The 17408-nt window shown below is 39.1% G+C and overlaps 5 protein-coding genes across 6 annotated transcripts; 3 read left to right on the top strand and 2 right to left on the bottom strand.

The window, feature by feature from the left end:
- The first annotated feature begins 87 nt into the window (after positions 1-87).
- ath (ATP-dependent RNA helicase DHX33) lies at positions 88-2781 on the top strand. Its single transcript, XM_017150218.3, has 5 exons — positions 88-205; positions 312-1165; positions 1380-1455; positions 1512-2294; positions 2361-2781. The coding sequence occupies exons 2-5, from the start codon at positions 324-326 to the stop codon at positions 2742-2744; spliced, it is 2085 nt and encodes a 694-aa protein (XP_017005707.2). The 5' UTR covers positions 88-205; positions 312-323; the 3' UTR covers positions 2745-2781.
- Positions 2782-2935: 154 nt separating this feature from the next.
- Positions 2936-8170, bottom strand: Npc1a (Niemann-Pick type C-1a). 2 transcript variants are annotated; one of them, XM_070211769.1, is made up of 11 exons: positions 8060-8170; positions 7427-7597; positions 7206-7362; positions 6955-7031; positions 6674-6892; positions 6421-6613; positions 5902-6221; positions 5555-5845; positions 4105-5497; positions 3171-4037; positions 2936-3102 (listed from the first exon to the last, which is right to left on the bottom strand). In XM_070211769.1, the coding sequence occupies exons 1-11, from the start codon at positions 8150-8152 to the stop codon at positions 3020-3022; spliced, it is 3864 nt and encodes a 1287-aa protein (XP_070067870.1). In that variant the 5' UTR covers positions 8153-8170; the 3' UTR covers positions 2936-3019. The 2 variants fall into 2 exon arrangements, with proteins under 2 accessions (XP_070067870.1, XP_017005703.2); XM_017150214.3 differs by having other exon boundaries at positions 6433-6613.
- A 3310-nt stretch (positions 8171-11480) lies between these two features.
- Prosalpha6 (Proteasome alpha6 subunit) lies at positions 11481-12673 on the top strand. Its single transcript, XM_017150142.3, has 3 exons — positions 11481-11605; positions 11665-12300; positions 12360-12673. The coding sequence occupies exons 1-3, from the start codon at positions 11603-11605 to the stop codon at positions 12570-12572; spliced, it is 852 nt and encodes a 283-aa protein (XP_017005631.1). The 5' UTR covers positions 11481-11602; the 3' UTR covers positions 12573-12673.
- Positions 12674-12878: 205 nt separating this feature from the next.
- Positions 12879-14673, top strand: Bcs1 (Bcs1 chaperone). The gene is made up of 2 exons (XM_017150276.2): positions 12879-12915; positions 13369-14673. The coding sequence occupies exon 2, from the start codon at positions 13374-13376 to the stop codon at positions 14667-14669; it is 1296 nt and encodes a 431-aa protein (XP_017005765.2). The 5' UTR covers positions 12879-12915; positions 13369-13373; the 3' UTR covers positions 14670-14673.
- A 104-nt stretch (positions 14674-14777) lies between these two features.
- Positions 14778-17171, bottom strand: LOC108063241 (LIM domain transcription factor LMO4.2). Its single transcript, XM_017150277.3, has 6 exons — positions 17015-17171; positions 16236-16345; positions 15870-16177; positions 15631-15784; positions 15071-15262; positions 14778-15008 (listed from the first exon to the last, which is right to left on the bottom strand). The coding sequence occupies exons 3-6, from the start codon at positions 16114-16116 to the stop codon at positions 14876-14878; spliced, it is 726 nt and encodes a 241-aa protein (XP_017005766.2). The 5' UTR covers positions 16117-16177; positions 16236-16345; positions 17015-17171; the 3' UTR covers positions 14778-14875.
- Positions 17172-17408: the final 237 nt, after the last annotated feature.

Below are 17408 nucleotides of genomic sequence, written 5' to 3'. Positions count from 1 at the left end.
TTCTAAAATTTAGGGTTGGAAGATGTTTTTGTGAGTCCCGTATTTTTTTGATAAAAATACCGTATATCTTACGGTCTCACTTTTTGGTAATATGTGACAACCCTACCTTTATTCGCACGCCTGTTGCTCGTCTTGTCCCATCTAATGTTTTCGTAAAATATTTCCGGATATTGGACTACTTTTTGCTTTATAAAAAGTGGCACAGGTAATTTGACCGCCGGAAAAGACAAAAGTGAACCTTAATCACAAGAAATGCACCAGTTAAACACCTAAATTTAACATTAATATCTTTGTTTACATTTATTGCTCAGAAACGTGCTGCGATGGACTCGAAATACTTGGCCACCAGCAAGGGCGATGCAGGCGGTCCATCGCCCGTTAAGTTCTCCATCAAAAGGAAGCACGATTCTATGGGAAGCAGTCCCATTTTGGAGAAGAAAACGCATGTCCCGCAGATAAGGCAAACGATAGCACCAATTCTGCTGACCAGCAAGAGAACCTCAATCGAACAGCACCAGCGATCGTTGCCCGTCTTCAACTGCCGCCAGAGAATCCTGAAGGAACTGGAACAGAATGACACGGTGCTGATCATGAGCGAGACGGGATCGGGAAAGACCACCCAAATACCGCAGTTCCTGCTGCAGGCCGGTTATGCCAAGAACGGAATGATCGGGATCACGCAGCCACGCAGAGTGGCGGCCATAACAGTCGCACGTCGAGTGGCCCAGGAATTATCCGGAAATATCGGCGACACGGTGGGCTATACGGTTCGATTCGAGGATGCCACCTCCAAAAACACCAAGATCCGATTTCTCACCGATGGCGTTTTGCTGCGAGAGTCCATCAGGGATCGGCTGTTGCTCAAATATTCAGTGATCATTCTGGACGAGGCTCACGAACGAACCGTAAATGCGGATCTGTTATTCGGGATAGTGAAAGATGCCCAGAAAGAGAGGCGGAAGCAGAAGCTGGGCAGCCTAAAGGTAGTGGTTACCTCGGCCACAATGGATATCGATCACTTTGGCAAGTACTTCAACTGCAAGGGCATGTATCTGGAGGGCAGGACCTATCCCGTTCGTGTGATGCACACCAAGGAGGAGCACGAGGACTATGTCCACACCGTGCTGGTTACGCTCTTTCACATCCATCGCACCACTCCGAGAAAGTAGGTTCCATGATGTAGTGTTTAAGTATCCGAAATCTCTCACTTTACTTATCATCTGAATTTAATGAAGATAATTTTGTGTAAATAGACCTTAAATAACCTGCAAACCTATTTTATATTTAATACTTACTACCCGAAATTCCTATAAAGAAAATTATTTTGTTTAAATAGCACTTAAATAACCTGCAACTTTATTTTATATTTAATATTACAGCCATGACGTTTTGATATTTCTAACAGGGCAGGAAGAAATTGAATCATTGGCCCAACAAATTCGCCAGCTTGCTAAGGTAAGTCTAAACTCATAAATCAAAATAAAATAAAAATAACTTCCTTAATATTCCAGATCGACATGAGTGGAACTACGGATCTCCGCGTATTTACGTTATACGCTCAACTATCGCAGGGCAAACAATTGGAGTGTTTTGTACCGACACCGGCCAACGTTCGAAAAGTAATACTGGCCACAAACATTGCGGAAACATCGATTACCATACCCGGAATCCGCTGTGTGATTGATTGTGGATTTGTGAAGGAGAAATCCTTTAACTCAGCCGACGGACTGGACGTCTTGAAGTCGGTTCGAATATCTCGGGCGCAGGCGTGGCAGAGATCAGGACGAGCAGGTCGCGATGCGGATGGAACGTGCTATAGAGCGTACACAAAAAGAGAAATGGAATCGTTTGCGGATGCCAATCAGCCAGAAATCCTGAGAACGAACCCCACGTCAATGGTGCTGCAGCTACTCGCCTTAGACATCGATTGCAATAATTTCGACTTCTTAGACGCTCCGCTCGAAGAAGGACTGAGGAGTGCATACAAAAGTCTAGAGGCTCTGGGAGCTATTAAAGTTGGAGCAGTGTCAACCATTACACCTTTGGGTCGTCAAATGGTGCAGTATCCTTTGGATCCGAAGTATTCAAAGCTACTGCTAACCGCTTCCTCGTTCGGCTGCATGGAGGAGATTCTTAGCCTCGTCTCTGTCCTCTCAAGTGATCATGTCTTCGTCTCGAATAGCGACAAAAATGAAATGGCTGCCCTAGCTCATGCTAAATTTCAGTCTAAGCATGGAGATCATTTAACACTACTGAATGTGTTTAATGCATTCTCTAAAACAGAAAAGCCAAAGGTAATGCCTGCCATAAAATCGTTTGAAAATGTATATTTATCCTGGCTTTTTTCGTTTTTATTTCAGATGTGGTGTCACGACAACTACTTAAATTTGCGAAGCCTAACCTACGCCCGAAATGTTCGTCGACAATTGACTGAAATAAGCGAGCGACTTAATTTGGCCCTAAACAGTTCTGATGACATCGAAATGCTAAAGAAATGCATTCTAAATGGGTTCTTTGAAAATATTGCCGTGTTGCAACGAGATGGTTTCTACATAACCGTTTCCGGCAACATTAGGGCCAAAATTCATCCGTCAAGTGTTCTGCATGGAAAGTACAAGCCGAGCTACATACTCTTCACCGAAATAGTTCAGACGGAACAAACATTTCTCCGCCAAGTCACTGAAATATCCATCGAATGGATCACGGAGATTGTGCCGTTTGTTAAAAATCTGCCATCAAGATGAAATAAAGTACAAAAGTTTTTAAAATACTCTATTTTGTTGTTTAGCAACAGGAAACCTTTAATAAAACTCAGGGTCAAGTTAAGTTTGAAAAGAAATACGGCCTCTATTTTCTTTGGTATTCGAGTCTTCTTTATTTTGATGCGAAAAAATAACAATAAATTTAACAAAAAATATATATAAAAAACCCGACATTTGTTTGTTAATATTTATTATACCTTAACCAGTTAACATTTAAAATATTTTTGAGATTATTACAATACAACTATGGGATTGATTTATAGAATTCCCGCTAGTGCTGTCTCGTGTTCAGCAGCAGCCTGGCTATGATACCTTATTCTAGCATTACTTACAGGAGCCCCTGAAAATAAAACAAAGAAAATATTTATTTTACGAAAATCAGTAGATCTATTATTCAGTTTTACTCACCAATATAACTTAATAGAACCGGGAGAAAGATCAAGCCATGCGCCGCCCCAATGACCACGATTCCCAAATACATGCGGAAATAAAACACTTGGAATATCTGACTTTTAGCAAAAGCTAGCACTAGAATGCCGGCAAATTTGGTTAAAGTAATTCCGGAGAAAATGGAACTACCCATTTTCGATAGGCTATCCGCTGCCCGTTCAATTTGACTAACTGATTTCGAAGTAGCAAAGCTGTGCACCAGGTGCGAACAAAATTCTACAGATATACCGACAGCCATAACAAGATTAACTAACGAAACAGCGTTTAACGAAATGTTCCAATAATACATAAGGCCTCCTAGATTAACAACAATCATTGTTATCGTGATTACAACAACTAATGCGGAATGAACGTCGAAGCCCATCAAAATAAATGTAACAACAAAAATGGAAAGAACTGAAATACCCATGCTCTGCAAAGTGTCTGACCACATGGTCAAATATTGTTCGTAAAACACGTAGAATACTGAATAGGGGAAAACTTCGACCGTTAAAGCCGTTTCCATAGGAACTCCATTGGACATTAGTCTGCCCTGCAACATTTGCGTGATATTCGCCGATATCTTTCTAGCCGATTCTAGGGCCAGAAAATAGTCAGCCGAGGACTTTAGGATGGTATGATAGGCCATAAAATACGACGTCTCGATGTTCAGTCTTTCATGGCTGTAGGAATACCGAACGCCGCCACCATAGGCAGCATGCCCAGCCTTGGCGCAGGTGTCGTCCGGATTATCCTTGAGGAAAAATGGCAAATACTTTTCAAATGCCTTTTCGTCCGGCCGCAGAAGGGAGTTTTTAGTGATGTTACACTTTAAGCAGGAAGTATCTGAAAGAAATTCGAAATTATTTCTATTATATTTTATATTTAATTATATTTTATTTTCCACACTCACCTTGATGCGGACAAAAGTCACCGGTATCCTTTTTGTACTTGCAGCAGGAGCCCGCTGCTGCCGTCCAGCCAAAGTAATCATCGATCCAACTTGAAGCAGGACGGGCTATATATGTCTGATTCGAGTGCCTACTAGCTAAGTAAATCTGCGTTAGAACGCTGTCGTCGTTGCAATATTGACCTGCACAAATTAAATTCTGATCCGAGCTATTTGTATAAACTAAATCTCCCTTGAGGACAAAGTAAACTGGCGGGCCAATGTTGAGATTCTCGTTCAAGGACTGGAAATAATGCAGGACGAAACTATCTTGGGGCATGGCCAACTCTTGGTCCAGACCAATGTCAATTTTTGGGGCAATGGCGATGCTGAAGCAGAGCCACGCAAAGAAGATGACCATCACACTGGCCCGAACAATTTTCTTCATTAAAAAGGGAACGTAGACACTGCTAAAGAACTTGTACAAGAGACCTTCGTTGCTAACTATGCTATCTGGTTTCTTTCCCTTGATGAAACAACAAATGTCCATTCGGTTCTCCTCCTTGCGTTTCGTATCCAAAGTGAATAAGCTTACGAAGCAGGTTATTTGCAATAAAAAGTCAATGATCAGGGCTACGCCCGCGTATAAGGCAAAAGCCCTGACGGCCGGCATATCAGAAAGGCCACCCAGAAAGAAGCAAAAGCTTTCGCTCAAGGAAGTCAGCAGCATACTGGGTCCCACACGACCCAATATTCGACCAATTTGCTGCTCGAGCGATTCATTCGGTTTGCGTTGATCGCGCTGGTGAGTTTGCACGAGGATAAAAATATTATCGACTCCTACGGCTAATACTAAAAAGGGTATAACTTCCACAATAATCAGAGTGGCCGGCACACCGAAATAACCGAAAATGCCAACGGAGGAAACTACTGAGGCTAATACTATAATAACGCCACCTATGCCAAGGGTGATTTTACTGTCGATAAACACCCTTTTGAACTCCTTAACGTGTCCCAGCGATATGGCAATGTACAAGAACATAATTAGGTAGGATACCAAAATGGTTAAAACATCCGACTGTGACTCCCTGTTAAGCTCGTCCTCGATCGATCTCTCCGAAGTGAATGCTATGTCCATATGCTCTGACTTGTTGTCCCTCGTGTAGTTGGTCATAAACTCAACAAACTTTTTCTCCCACTTTAAAGCCGGTTCTAGCTCTGTTACGTTGTGGTGATTCTTGACCAAGAATGTCAAGATCAAAGCATTGGCCAACTGGTACTCCGTGCTGCCCGTCAGTTGAGCTCCAGGGGGTAGAAAGCCGCCAAATGCTATTGCTGGATCTACGGGACCACCATATGGCGCCAGGCATAGGTACGGATTACTTATGCAATCGTACAGGCCATCCAAATAGGTTACCTATTAAAAATAAAATATAATTAAATTTCTATAGTAAAGTTTTCATTCTTTTCTTACGTTAAATCCATTATCGTCATCGTGGTCATCCAATCTTTCCGGGTCGTCGGCAAAGTATCCCCAGATCGATTGGACAACACAACTTGACACATCGATTTGACTGCCGTCATCTGACAAGGGTGCAAAGCATATATCCTTCAACTGTGTGCCATTAGCATCGATGTTCTTTATGCTCTCCTGCAGATCTAATATTTTTGTTAAGAAATCTCTATCGAACACGGGGCCAAAAGTTTTGGGTCCATTTGAAGTTGGGTGAACAATTTGGGGCAAGTTCACAGCTTTGATTATTATCTATTATCACAAAATAAAATTAGATTAATTTAATAGTTCTATCAAGTTAAGTTTACCTGTTCAAGCCGATAGAATGGTGAAAATTTCGTATCGAAATACTCTCTTTCCAGTCTGGACTTGGAATTCGGCGAGGCCCAAAGCTTTACGGGATCTGTAGTAATTTCCATAAAACTAATGCCATATCCCAGAACCACAACCAAGGAGGCTCCGGCAATTAAAGTCATCCCAGGATTGCTAGCAAAGAACGTTCCCCATTTCGTGAAAAAAGTCTCAAGGAAGGTCTCTGTTTGTGCGCCCAGCTTTTCAAAGTACGAATCGTTTTCCCGATATGCCAGTTCATCAGAAACATCATTGCCGTCGATTTGGAAGTTGTCATCTAAAAAATAATTTCAGATAATTATGAATTATTTTCGAAAGTACTAAAAATGTTGTCATAATTTATAATCTAGCATTTGAGAAATTATCAGAAAAGCTATACTATAGTATACTTTTCGTATAAAAAATAGTTTTGGTGACGTTTTTTTATTCTTATTGAAATCGTGTTTTGACGAAACATTTAATTGCGCAAAACTCACCCATTGACGAACCTTGTGTAAATAAAAACGATCCCATTAGGAATACTACGACTCCGACAACGAACACAGCTGCCATAATGACGAGATAGGCGTCGAGTCCCCCGATTTTAAAGGGCTCTGGAGGAGAAGGTTCCGGAGGTCCCTGAGGACAGGACAGGTCGCAGTCCGAACATGCGCACGCAGGTACTTTGCTCTGTAAACGAAATTCATATCATATCATATATAAACTTTAACCGAAACATGTATAACTTACGTTAACCGCTTGGTTACAAGGAACGGTTGTTACGTTTAGAGGCGTAAATTCATTGCTCTTTGGTTTGGGCTCATGCTGAATATACGTGATTTGAAAAGGAACATATGGGTTAGTGGCATCCCCCATAAAGTTAAACCATTTTGTAGGATTACAGCGAGATGCTGAGTAAGCTCCACACATTAAATCAAATGCTAATTGACCTGTTTGCGGTACAGAAACCTATAAGAAAGGCCATGATTAGAAAAAAAAATATTTTTCATCAAGAATCAAGACTTATGTACCTGAGAGCATGATTTATAAGTCTTGTTGATGTATTCTGTCGATATATGCAAATCCACGGAATTAACATAATCAATATCTGAAATAAAAAATATATCATTTTAGCTATATCTTTTACTTAATTTTCATAGGAAGGAATTCTTGAAGAAATATCCAAGGAACCTTCTCTTTTAATAGTTCAGCCGAAGCTGTTGTAAAATAATATTGCGAAACATATGTATTCCGTGATAATGATCTTAGTTTTACTACTCACTTTCTTTATTCTTTTTCGTGTTCACCACATGCATAAATTCCGATTGCTTTGGTGAGCAGGTGAATTGGCAGATGTGTCGAACCAAGTTCTCCATACAGGATGGACATCGGTCCAAGAAATTACCGGCCAGCTTTACATTTGTATTCAAAAGTTCCACCTGCAAATGATAAATCAATATTGAAATATTAGTTGATTGAATGCAATACTAATGATACTCATACCTGTTTTTTATCGCAGCAAAATTTGTTCTCATTGTTCTCTAGCAAAAAGCCACATCGTTGTTTCAGCAACTCCAATCCGTCTTCAGGCATTTCCTTGGCTGTTCCATTGTAGGGGCAGTTTTGACTATGCCCAATTGTATTCGTGTTGCATACGCCGTACCAAACGCAGTCCTTAAAAACACAAATATTTACAAATTAATATAAGAAAGATTATAGAGCTCTGCGAGTTAACATCTAAATAAAACGTGAACAGTACTTTAATGATCATTTTAGACTATCTCCAGCGACCAGGTTGATCTCTTTCTGCTGACCCCTAATACCATTTTTAAAATTTAAATTTTACTCCGTGGGTTAAGAACGTCATTATCGCCACCTTGGGCTATTATAATAATTTTTTTTAATTGGCTTGCATCTGTTTTGACTCTTTCACGCGCTTTTAAATTTTCATATGCACAGATGACGTAAAGCTAGCAGTAGCAATCCCACCCAATTCTCCTGACTGACTCTAGTACAAATTTTCTGAATAGTTTGATGCTGAATAGAATACACAATTAGAATTGTTCTAAGCTATAAAGTTTGGGTTCTTAATAAGTAGTTATTGGTGCTATAAAATAGAACTCAAATGATAGTTACCTGTTTCGATGATTGAATTAACGTAAAGAGAACTGCAGCGAAGAGGATGTGTACTCCAAAAGGAGTACTCCTGAGTGGGGTTCTTAAACTCATCTTATCACAATCGCATATCTGTAAACACAAAATGTTGTAATTATAGAGCACGTTCTTTAATAATATTTACAATATCATCGTTGATAGGATTACATTATTATTTGATTTATTTTTCGGTATATTGAACGTGCAAGAGCTCAATCAAATGAAATCTTATCCGGGCAACTTCTGACTTCATTTATACTGTACTGTTCATGCAAATGTGTCCAATAGTCAGAAGAAACCGTTTTTGAACGCATTAAGTAAACATTTATTCTCGCACCCGATATCTGTACATATATGTACATACAACGAAAGTGTTTAGCCAAGTCTGTTGAATCACTTGCAACTTGATAAGCACAATTCCTTGTAATAGAATTGCTACTACAGAAATGTATTGATAAACTGATTTATTGCCACACTTCAAAATCTATGAAGTGAAGTGGTTTTAATGTAATCAGACAATGTACATGAATATTATACGGATGGGTGAGTTTTTGGAAAATAACCTTTCCCCCCTACCCATTAAAACATATTCCGATAATTAACAAAATATCCCAAAATAAAAGATATTGCTTATTAGAATTTTTGTTCTTTTTTTATTGTGAAAATTTTGATGATATCTACAATAAAAATAGAAAATGCCTGTATGATTTCACCATCATTGTATGTATTGTAAAGACTTTTAAGTCGACAAAAGATAGCCATTTAATATAATACAAGAGTGCAGTTATTTTTGTTCTCAAGCCAATTCATTTATCTATGGTTTTTGAGTCTTGTTATTAAATTGCACAAGGAAACAAAATATGAAAACGTTAATGTATTTAAAAAAAAAAATCTACCAATGAAGTATTGTCCCATCTGTAGGTATGTATATTAAAATAATATTAAATTAAATTCATCTGTTACAAATGTTGACTTAGGAATTTTGTATCCTCGCATCCGAGAAATTTTGCTTGAACTTTTATCTGCTAGAGGAATTCCGAATTCGACTTGTCTAAAAAAAACTGAATGACCATCCGCAACCGAATGATTAGGTCAAAAAACCCGTTTTTTGTGCATATCCGTTCCTTGCGCATGGGTATTCAGTAAAGCTGTACTTATGATACTCATAGAATGCAGTGATTTTATCTATGAGTCATGAGAATCTTTATCTTATTTTATTTGTAAATATGAGTCAACTTACAAATCGAAATCTTTCTGTGCAGTTCTATACTTCCAGTATAGGACATCTTAAGACCTCGAATAAGTTTGGAATTTTTAACTAATGTATGATAAAATACGCGAATGGCTTTTCAACGATAAATTTGTTAGCTATAAATTAAACAAATGTATATTTTAAATTAGGCTGTTATTTCCAAAATCCAATCTTTAAATGTAAAATGTAACTAACAAAAACTTGAGTTTAATTAACGAGTAGTTCAGAAAAAATTAATTTTCCAAAATTCAAAGTAACCCATTCTATTTTTGAAGTTTTAGACCAAATAATACGTTTTCTACCGCCATTTATTGCCGTGAAAAAGCATAGTGATAAGGGAGGAATAGTTCCCAAGCAGAACAACAAATCAAAAGAACTCGCAGTCTATTAAAAATAGTTCAAAAATAGTGACCTTATGAATAATGAAAAGCGAGACATCGGAGGTCTGTGGGAACCATTTGTTCCTGATTAGCGCAAACCTAACGACGGTTAACTAGGTGACTATGTAGCGAAGGCAGAAAAGTCAGAGGAGGTAAGTGGTTTTGGTCTTTGACATTGATACGTTAAATTTCGCGCTAAAACTCATTGTCGGTAACTGGCTTTCGGTATATGGTATATGTAGCTACTGTGAAAGTGATGATGCAACTGGTAGCCTGGTCGTGGAGGGGGAACTTCCATTATGTTTTCCTATATTATGTACAACTTCATGGGGAATCGTAAGCTGCTTCGCTTGCTTTTTTTCCACCGTCACATGCAAATTCAGCAACCGCATCGGTAAGTCGGGAATAAGAAATCAGCGAATCGAAATTCTCTGCGGATCCGTTCTCGATGTTTTATTTATTTTGTATTTCTGAGCTGCGGATAGCTTATTGTTAAGCGGATGTCCCTCCTGCATGAAACAATCTCGTACACGAGATATGACAGCGAGCAGTGGCCGATGAAGGGCACGCAATATAGTAATATAGTATACTATGCTATCACTTCCACAGAAATCGTTAATTGTAAACATTAGTATTGCGCCGAACCAATAAAAATGTTTCCTTTGTTCTCCTTATTCGTGCACATAGGTGTGATTCGTGTGTGCGTGCATTTCTATGAAGTCACCTTAGATAAGTTCTCTACTTAATCAAATTACACGGTTTATGCTCAAAGCCCGAACTAAAATTTCTCTTTTTTTTACGATACAATTTTGATGCATTCACTTTTGAGCAGAGGTATTCACTCGAGTACACGGTGAGGTCTACGCGTGAATCACTCGGATATATGAAGCAAACTTCGGAGCTACTAACCCTCGTCCCAAACAAAACAGGAGAGAGTGAAAACCGAAATATACAATTAAGTGTAAACACTCCGCTGCTTATCAGGTTTATTGATTAATCGATTGTAGTCGATAGGCAGATGGACGTTGGAACAACCACCGATAGGCAAACAAAATCTTAAATATAAGGGGGATTCCCTAAACTGTTGAATTGCTGAATTGTTAAAAATTCAACAAAAAATTTCAGCAACTAAGGGAACGACCCAAAATGGTTCCTGTTGAATTTTCAAAGAGCTGTTATTTGTTGAAAAATTTCACGGAACTTAAAGCATGTAAAATTTTATTTATTATTGCTAGTTACTGTCTGAAAGTGTTACCAAGGTAAAAAGAACCACAAATATGCTTTCTAAGTTGATTTTAAAATAAATAATGCGTACTGGTGATGCTAAAATGTTGCCACGACTTTTAAAAAAAGGTGACAACTCTGGATTTTCAGCAATTCAACAAAATTTTCAACAGCCCCGAGGCTGTTGAATTGCTGAAATTTCTGAAAGTTGACTTTGTATGGAACAGATGATTAACAGCTGACCAAAATTCAACAATTCAGCAAGTCAACAGTTTAGGGAATCCCCCTTATATTTAAAAGTTCCGTTTAAAATGGTTTAAAATTTTACTCCGCAAATGGTAATAAAGTTTTTACTTACCTTATTTATAGAGCACTTGAATATTTCACCAGATATGTAGTGCTTCTGAAAACCCACTGGTAATGTCCTTTCAATAATTAGAACAGAAAGTAAATAATAATTATTAAACGTAAATTTAAAATTAAGATGTAGTTTTTTAACGACCGAAACAGAACCGATATTTTTTCCCACTGTTCCATTTTTGAAGCTTTTTTCACCGTACCCAAGTCCTGTGTATCGATATATTGTTTGTTTGCCTGCTTGGCCATAACTAACTATCGCGCATTTCTACTTGTCATCATTGAGCTCAGCGGCATTTATTTCCAAAAGTCATGGTAAAGTGTTTATTGCAAAAACCTATGCAGTTTTGTAACAAACTCACCTTTGCTTCCAGTTTCGCAACCAGTACGATAGCGATGTTACGGTGTGGAGTCCGCAGGGACGCCTTCACCAGGTGGAGTACGCAATGGAGGCCGTGAAGCTCGGAACCGCAACGGTGGGTCTGAAAAATAGAGAAACCGCTGTGCTCGTTGCCCTGTGCAAGCCCACCTCGGAGCTGTCGGCCACCCAGCGCAAGATAATCCCCATCGACGATCACCTGGGCATATCCATTGCTGGGATCACGGCGGATGCCCGTGTGCTTAGCCGGTACTTGCGTTCCGAGTGCCTCAACTACAAGCACTCGTACGACTCGACCTACCCGGTCTCCCGGCTGATCACTAACCTGGGCAACAAGATGCAGACCACCACTCAGCGCTACGATCGCCGTCCGTATGGCGTCGGTCTGCTGGTCGCTGGCTACGATGAGAAGGGGCCGCATGTCTATCAGGTCACCCCATCGGCGACCTTTTTCAATTGCAAGGCCAATTCGATTGGATCGCGTTCGCAGAGTGCACGCACCTATCTGGAGCGGAACCTGGGCACGTTCTTGGACAGCTCCAACGATGATATCATCTGCCACGGCATTCTGGCTATTCTCGGAACCCTGCCCACAGATGAGCATCAGAGCAAAGAGAATGCGGCTCAGTTTGTAAGCTTTTTGTATATGGGTAGTTTCGAAAGCATTCTCTTAACTCTTGACTCTTTCAGAACATCACTGTGGCCATTGTCGGCAAGAATCAGCCATTCAAAATTCTTTCCAACGAGGAGAACGATCACTATCTTCGGATGGCCAAGGAGCGCGGTGCTCCAGCTGATCCGCCGAGGAACGACGACGACGATGACCGCCCATCCACCTCAGACCAACCCGATGCCGGACCACGCGACCCCGAAGTCCTTGTTGCCACCGAGCAGCGCCCTTAGGTTCTTGTATGGATATGAAATCGTCTTAACCATTAAAAAATGTAAGATTGAAGGATACAATAAAATTGTTCTTGCATTTGCATAGATCTTAACTCGGAAAAGGTGCTAGTTGCACAGTCTACTTAATAGAGGGGAATAAATATTTTTAAGTTGTATACAAAATGGGGTAAAAAATTTTAACACGGAAAATAGAAAATAAAAAGCTATAAAAAATTTGAAAAAAAAATTTTATTTTATGTCGCGGTATCTTTTAAATTTCCCCGAGTATATTTTTCTTGGAGGCATGGTATATTTCGATGGTCGAACAACGGTAACACTGTAGGATTACAATTTATCAATGCCGGTATAAATATATATTTCTTCTATAAAAACCATATTAAGTTGGTTTCGTGAATGACAAGTTACTAATTAAGTGGATCCTTATCCTGTGAAAAATCGAGGGTCTTTACATTTACTGAAAAACCTATCATTTCAGTTCTTAAATTCAATTACTTACATAACGGAAGTGCTAGCAAATATGTTTTCTTTAAAGATAGGAAAATAATTAAAATAAACACAGTTTTCCTATGTAAAAACAGTATGTTTTATGTTTTTTATAAGATGCCAGTTGAAAAGAATATATTTACATTACTGATTTCTGTTAATCAGAACGTTTCACCTTTGTTTACATTTGAAGGGTTCGTTTTGGAACCCCAACAGGTTGTGCATGTGCACTTGAGTTGGATAATTTTAAAGATTATATTATAAAAAATAGACTATCAAACTCGCAATAACAAAAAATGACTTTATTTTTCAGACGAGATGACTTTGCCCGATCTTGTGTCCGGTCTGTCGTCCAATCCCTATTTTGGGGCCGGATTTGGACTGTTTGGAGTAGGAGCCGCGGCTGCTATCTTGCGGAAAGGTCTTCAAGGCGGTTTAATCCTGTTCCGGCGACACTGCATGATTACCCTGGAGGTGCCGTGCAGGGACAAATCCTACCAGTGGCTCTTGAAGTGGATCACCATCAGAGGAGCCCGCAAGACGCAGCACCTGAGCGTGGAGACGAACTTTGTACAGAACGACAATGGTACGATTAAGACCAGCTATGATTTTATACCCAGCATCGGCAAGCATTTGTTTCAGTACAAAGGCAATTGGATTCAGGTGGAGCGAACCAGGGAACAGCAGACCCTGGACCTTCACATGGGCGTTCCCTGGGAGACGGTGACCCTCACAGCCTTTGGAAACAACAAGGCTATTTATTTTGACATCTTGGAAGAGGCTAGACACTTGGCTTTGGAAGCCACCGAAGGAAAGACAGTGCTCTACACAGCGATGGGTGCGGAGTGGCGACCCTTTGGTCATCCTCGAAGGAGGCGTCCCACTGGTTCGGTGGTCCTGGATCGTGGAACGTCTGAAAAAATCATTGCCGACTGTCAGGACTTTATCAAGAGTTCCCTGTGGTACACTCAGCGCGGGATTCCCTATCGAAGAGGCTACCTTCTCTACGGACCTCCGGGTTGTGGCAAATCCAGCTTCATCACTGCCTTGGCCGGCGAACTGGAGTACAGTGTGTGCCTTCTCAACCTTTCCGAAAGAGGCCTCACCGACGATCGACTCAATCACCTCTTGAATGTAGCCCCTGAACAAAGTATCATCCTGCTGGAGGATATTGACGCAGCGTTTGTCTCGCGAGAAGCCACTCCACAGCAGAAATCCGCATATGACGGTTTGAACAGGATAACCTTCAGTGGACTCCTCAACTGTTTGGATGGCGTGGGTTCCACAGAAGCCAGAATTGTCTTCATGACCACAAACTACATAGACCGTCTTGATCCCGCCCTAGTTCGACCTGGTAGAATAGATTTAAAGGAATACATCGGTTATTGTACGCAATATCAATTGGAGGAAATGTTCAAGAACTTCTTTGCCAATAGTGACCCCACGAAAGTAGAGGAGTTCGGCAAACGCGTAACTTCCTTTAACCGTTCAGCAAGTCCTGCACAAATTCAAGGCTTTTTCATGAAACACAAATTGTCTTCCCCGCAAACAGTTATTGATTCTTGTGAAGATATCTGGGAGAATGTTTTGAGTCCTAATAAAAAAGATAACTAAGTGATTGTTTTTCTGTCTTTTTACATTTCAAAGTCTAGTTTGGTTTCAAATAATAAAAACAGTTTTCAATTACTTATTTTTCCCGTTAAACTCACTCAAAAGAACGACTTGTTTTATATTATGATTTAATTACATTTTTATAGGTAATTTAAAAATATGAACTATGTTCTAAAATATATGTATATTTTATGTGACATTAAATTTGATTAGTCCTTTGATCTTCTGGGCCTTCCAACCTTTCCTTTCCTTTGTCCAAGCGTTCCATTCGAGTTGGCGGGGCCCTTAAGTAATTTGTGCCAATCTTGCTCACACACCAAGCTAGCCCCTAACATAGTATACCTAAAGAAGAATAATTTTTAATCAGTTACTTTTATTAGAAAACAGTATATTGATATACATACCTATCACCAGGACGCAGACTTGATCCACACTTAGCACAACTAAAGCACCTTAGATGAAATACGCAATTAATTATTTGTTTTTGTTGATTTTGTAAATCGATATTATTTATTCCAGTAAGTGCTTTCGCTACCAGTTCGCTCGGGGGTATAGTTTCCCCGCATCCAGAACAAACTCCAGAGCAGCCGAACATGCTGGAAAATAGAAAGGTGTTATTCTTAGTTGGGTTCAAGATATAAATTATCGTTTGTTTTATTTTTGATACAGAATATTTTTAACACATTAGTTGGTATTTTATTTTGTACATTCAGATGTTAGGAGATCTGAAAACTTTAATAAACTTAAGACAAAATAAGAAGAATGTTACAGTAAAGATCAGCGACTTGTAATACCTGCTACTTATATCTACCAAAATAAAACTTTCCACATGGTAAACTTTCTTAATAAAGTGGATAAAAAGCTAAATATTTCTAGTACAAGTACAAATCCTTTCTTACATATTTATAGGGCAAAAAGTAGCGGGAATTATATAGCCGACTTTAGTGTTCGTTCGTATTCATACCTGGAATAGTCCTTTTTGCAAAGAATCAGGCCTCGCCTCGTAAAACAGCTGGAACCCACTTCTGCTAACATAGCTCCACAACAGTGACATTTAAGGCAACCATTGTGCCAGTATCTGTCTAAAGCGTATAAAAGATATCTATCACTTATTTTATCTGTAAGGAAATAAGAAAAGAGGAATACGTTATTAAAGATTAAAAATTTAGTATTGTAAAGAGAGTAAAGGTTCAATAATCTCACCTCCACAACCACCACACACTTTAATAAGAGAGTTAGAATGAATTAACTGTTGATTATTGAAATCGTTTGAAGATTCGTCCATGAACGATAGCTGAGACGATGAGATATTTGAGTTGGTCTCGACAGCGTCCTTAGTGTGGTTTGAGTTTCTATAATCGATTACTATGGGGGCGAAATTTTCAGGACTAGATGAGTCTTGGTGATGTGCCGCTAGTATATCTCTGTATGAATGGAACGTTGCATTCATTGCAAATAATGTTGATGACTTAAGTCGTAAAAGGCATATGGGTCCTGTTTATGGTTTAAACCTGAAAAAAGGGAATAATATGAGATATTATGAGTCAGTTTTGATCTGATCACACTCACCTTTCGAAGTTTGCTAAAGTTAAGCTTAATGGTGTAAGAACTCCATCATCGCAGTGCTTCTACCATGAACTCAACTCATACACCACTTTTCACGAGGAAGATGTAAATATCTAAAATAAAATTATTATAATATGGATCCATTAGTAAAGTTAAATTATAAATACAGAATACAGAAGCTAATTGGCAAGCATATCTTATGCTTATCAAAATATGATAAGTTCTTTAAAAGAGCTGATTCAAACTTTAGCCTAGAATTTTCACAAGCGGCGAATAAAATATTTATTTAATCAATCGATGACAGAACGTGCATTTCTCGCAGTGGCTTGCCGATTATTAACGAATAGCGATACACAATCAGCAAAAAAAAATGTAGTATTTTAACTTCTGGAATCCAAATTCCAGTCGAAATTATTTTTGAAACATTGCATTGTCCACAGATGTCGTTACATACAAATCGAATATATATGTACATACATATATACACGAGTAAAACACCCAAACGTACATACACACATACTCGTAGCGAACGCTTGATATGTACGTATACATATGCGTGTATGAAACTGCGGTCTTATGCCGATAGATTAATCAATAATTAACTTTAGTAATTTGCTCCGCTCATCACAGAGAACTACACTTTTACTTGTCTGACACTGATTTGCTGCCAATCGTACGTTTGGACAAAATTTTACGTGCATATATACTATGCAGGTATTTATTTCACTTAAACACTGGATTAAACACAGCATTTGCATACAACGAGCACATTTTCAACTTACACACTCATCAATCAATTATTAAACAGCTAAAATTTCTTTGATGACACCATGAGGAACAGTAAAATCGCTTCGGTTTCAAACACCATTTCTTGTATACGACTTTACATACCCAAACTAATTCATAGATATGAAAGCAAGCAATTCGCTAATACACAGGGTGTCCCGTGCACTTTCGCATACTCGGCTATGCTTCGGTGAAAAATATCGCATTTAGTGCTGACGGCTTGGCTTTTTTTCAGTCAGATTCCACAATTAAAAATTAAAACCAGTTCAAGGATATCAGCGAGTATTCCCCAAACTATTCAATTGCTGAATAGCATTTTCAGCAATAGTGGAACGGACATTAAATGGTTCCTGTTCAACTTTCAAACAGCTGTGATTGCTTGAAACATTG

This window comes from Drosophila takahashii, chromosome 2L (genome assembly GCF_030179915.1).
Source record: "Drosophila takahashii strain IR98-3 E-12201 chromosome 2L, DtakHiC1v2, whole genome shotgun sequence".
NCBI classification, from domain to species: Eukaryota; Metazoa; Arthropoda; class Insecta; order Diptera; family Drosophilidae; genus Drosophila; species Drosophila takahashii.
This window is presented reverse-complemented; position numbering and strand designations above follow the sequence as displayed.

Bases quoted from the DNA above. Each gene is read 5' to 3' on its own strand.
- Bcs1 (XM_017150276.2), top strand. From the start codon at position 13,374: ATGACTTTGCCCGATCTTGTGTCCGGTCTGTCGTCCAATCCCTATTTT.
- Npc1a (XM_070211769.1), bottom strand. From the start codon at position 8,152: ATGAGTTTAAGAACCCCACTCAGGAGTACTCCTTTTGGAGTACACATC. The intron at 7,032-7,205 runs GTGAGTAGTAAA...TTTTTATTTCAG, and splicing joins CACGAAAAAGAATAAAGAAA to ATATTGATTATGTTAATTCC. The intron at 5,846-5,901 runs GTAAACTTAACT...TTGTGATAATAG, and splicing joins CATTCTATCGGCTTGAACAG to ATAATAATCAAAGCTGTGAA.
- ath (XM_017150218.3), top strand. From the start codon at position 324: ATGGACTCGAAATACTTGGCCACCAGCAAGGGCGATGCAGGCGGTCCA. The intron at 1,166-1,379 runs GTAGGTTCCATG...TTAATATTACAG, and splicing joins CATCGCACCACTCCGAGAAA to CCATGACGTTTTGATATTTC. The intron at 1,456-1,511 runs GTAAGTCTAAAC...TTAATATTCCAG, and splicing joins AAATTCGCCAGCTTGCTAAG to ATCGACATGAGTGGAACTAC.
- Prosalpha6 (XM_017150142.3), top strand. The intron at 12,301-12,359 runs GTAAGCTTTTTG...TGACTCTTTCAG, and splicing joins AAGAGAATGCGGCTCAGTTT to AACATCACTGTGGCCATTGT.
- LOC108063241 (XM_017150277.3), bottom strand. From the start codon at position 16,116: ATGAATGCAACGTTCCATTCATACAGAGATATACTAGCGGCACATCAC. The intron at 15,785-15,869 runs GTGAGATTATTG...ATTTCCTTACAG, and splicing joins AGTGTGTGGTGGTTGTGGAG to ATAAAATAAGTGATAGATAT. The intron at 15,263-15,630 runs GTATGAATACGA...TCTATTTTCCAG, and splicing joins TGCAAAAAGGACTATTCCAG to CATGTTCGGCTGCTCTGGAG.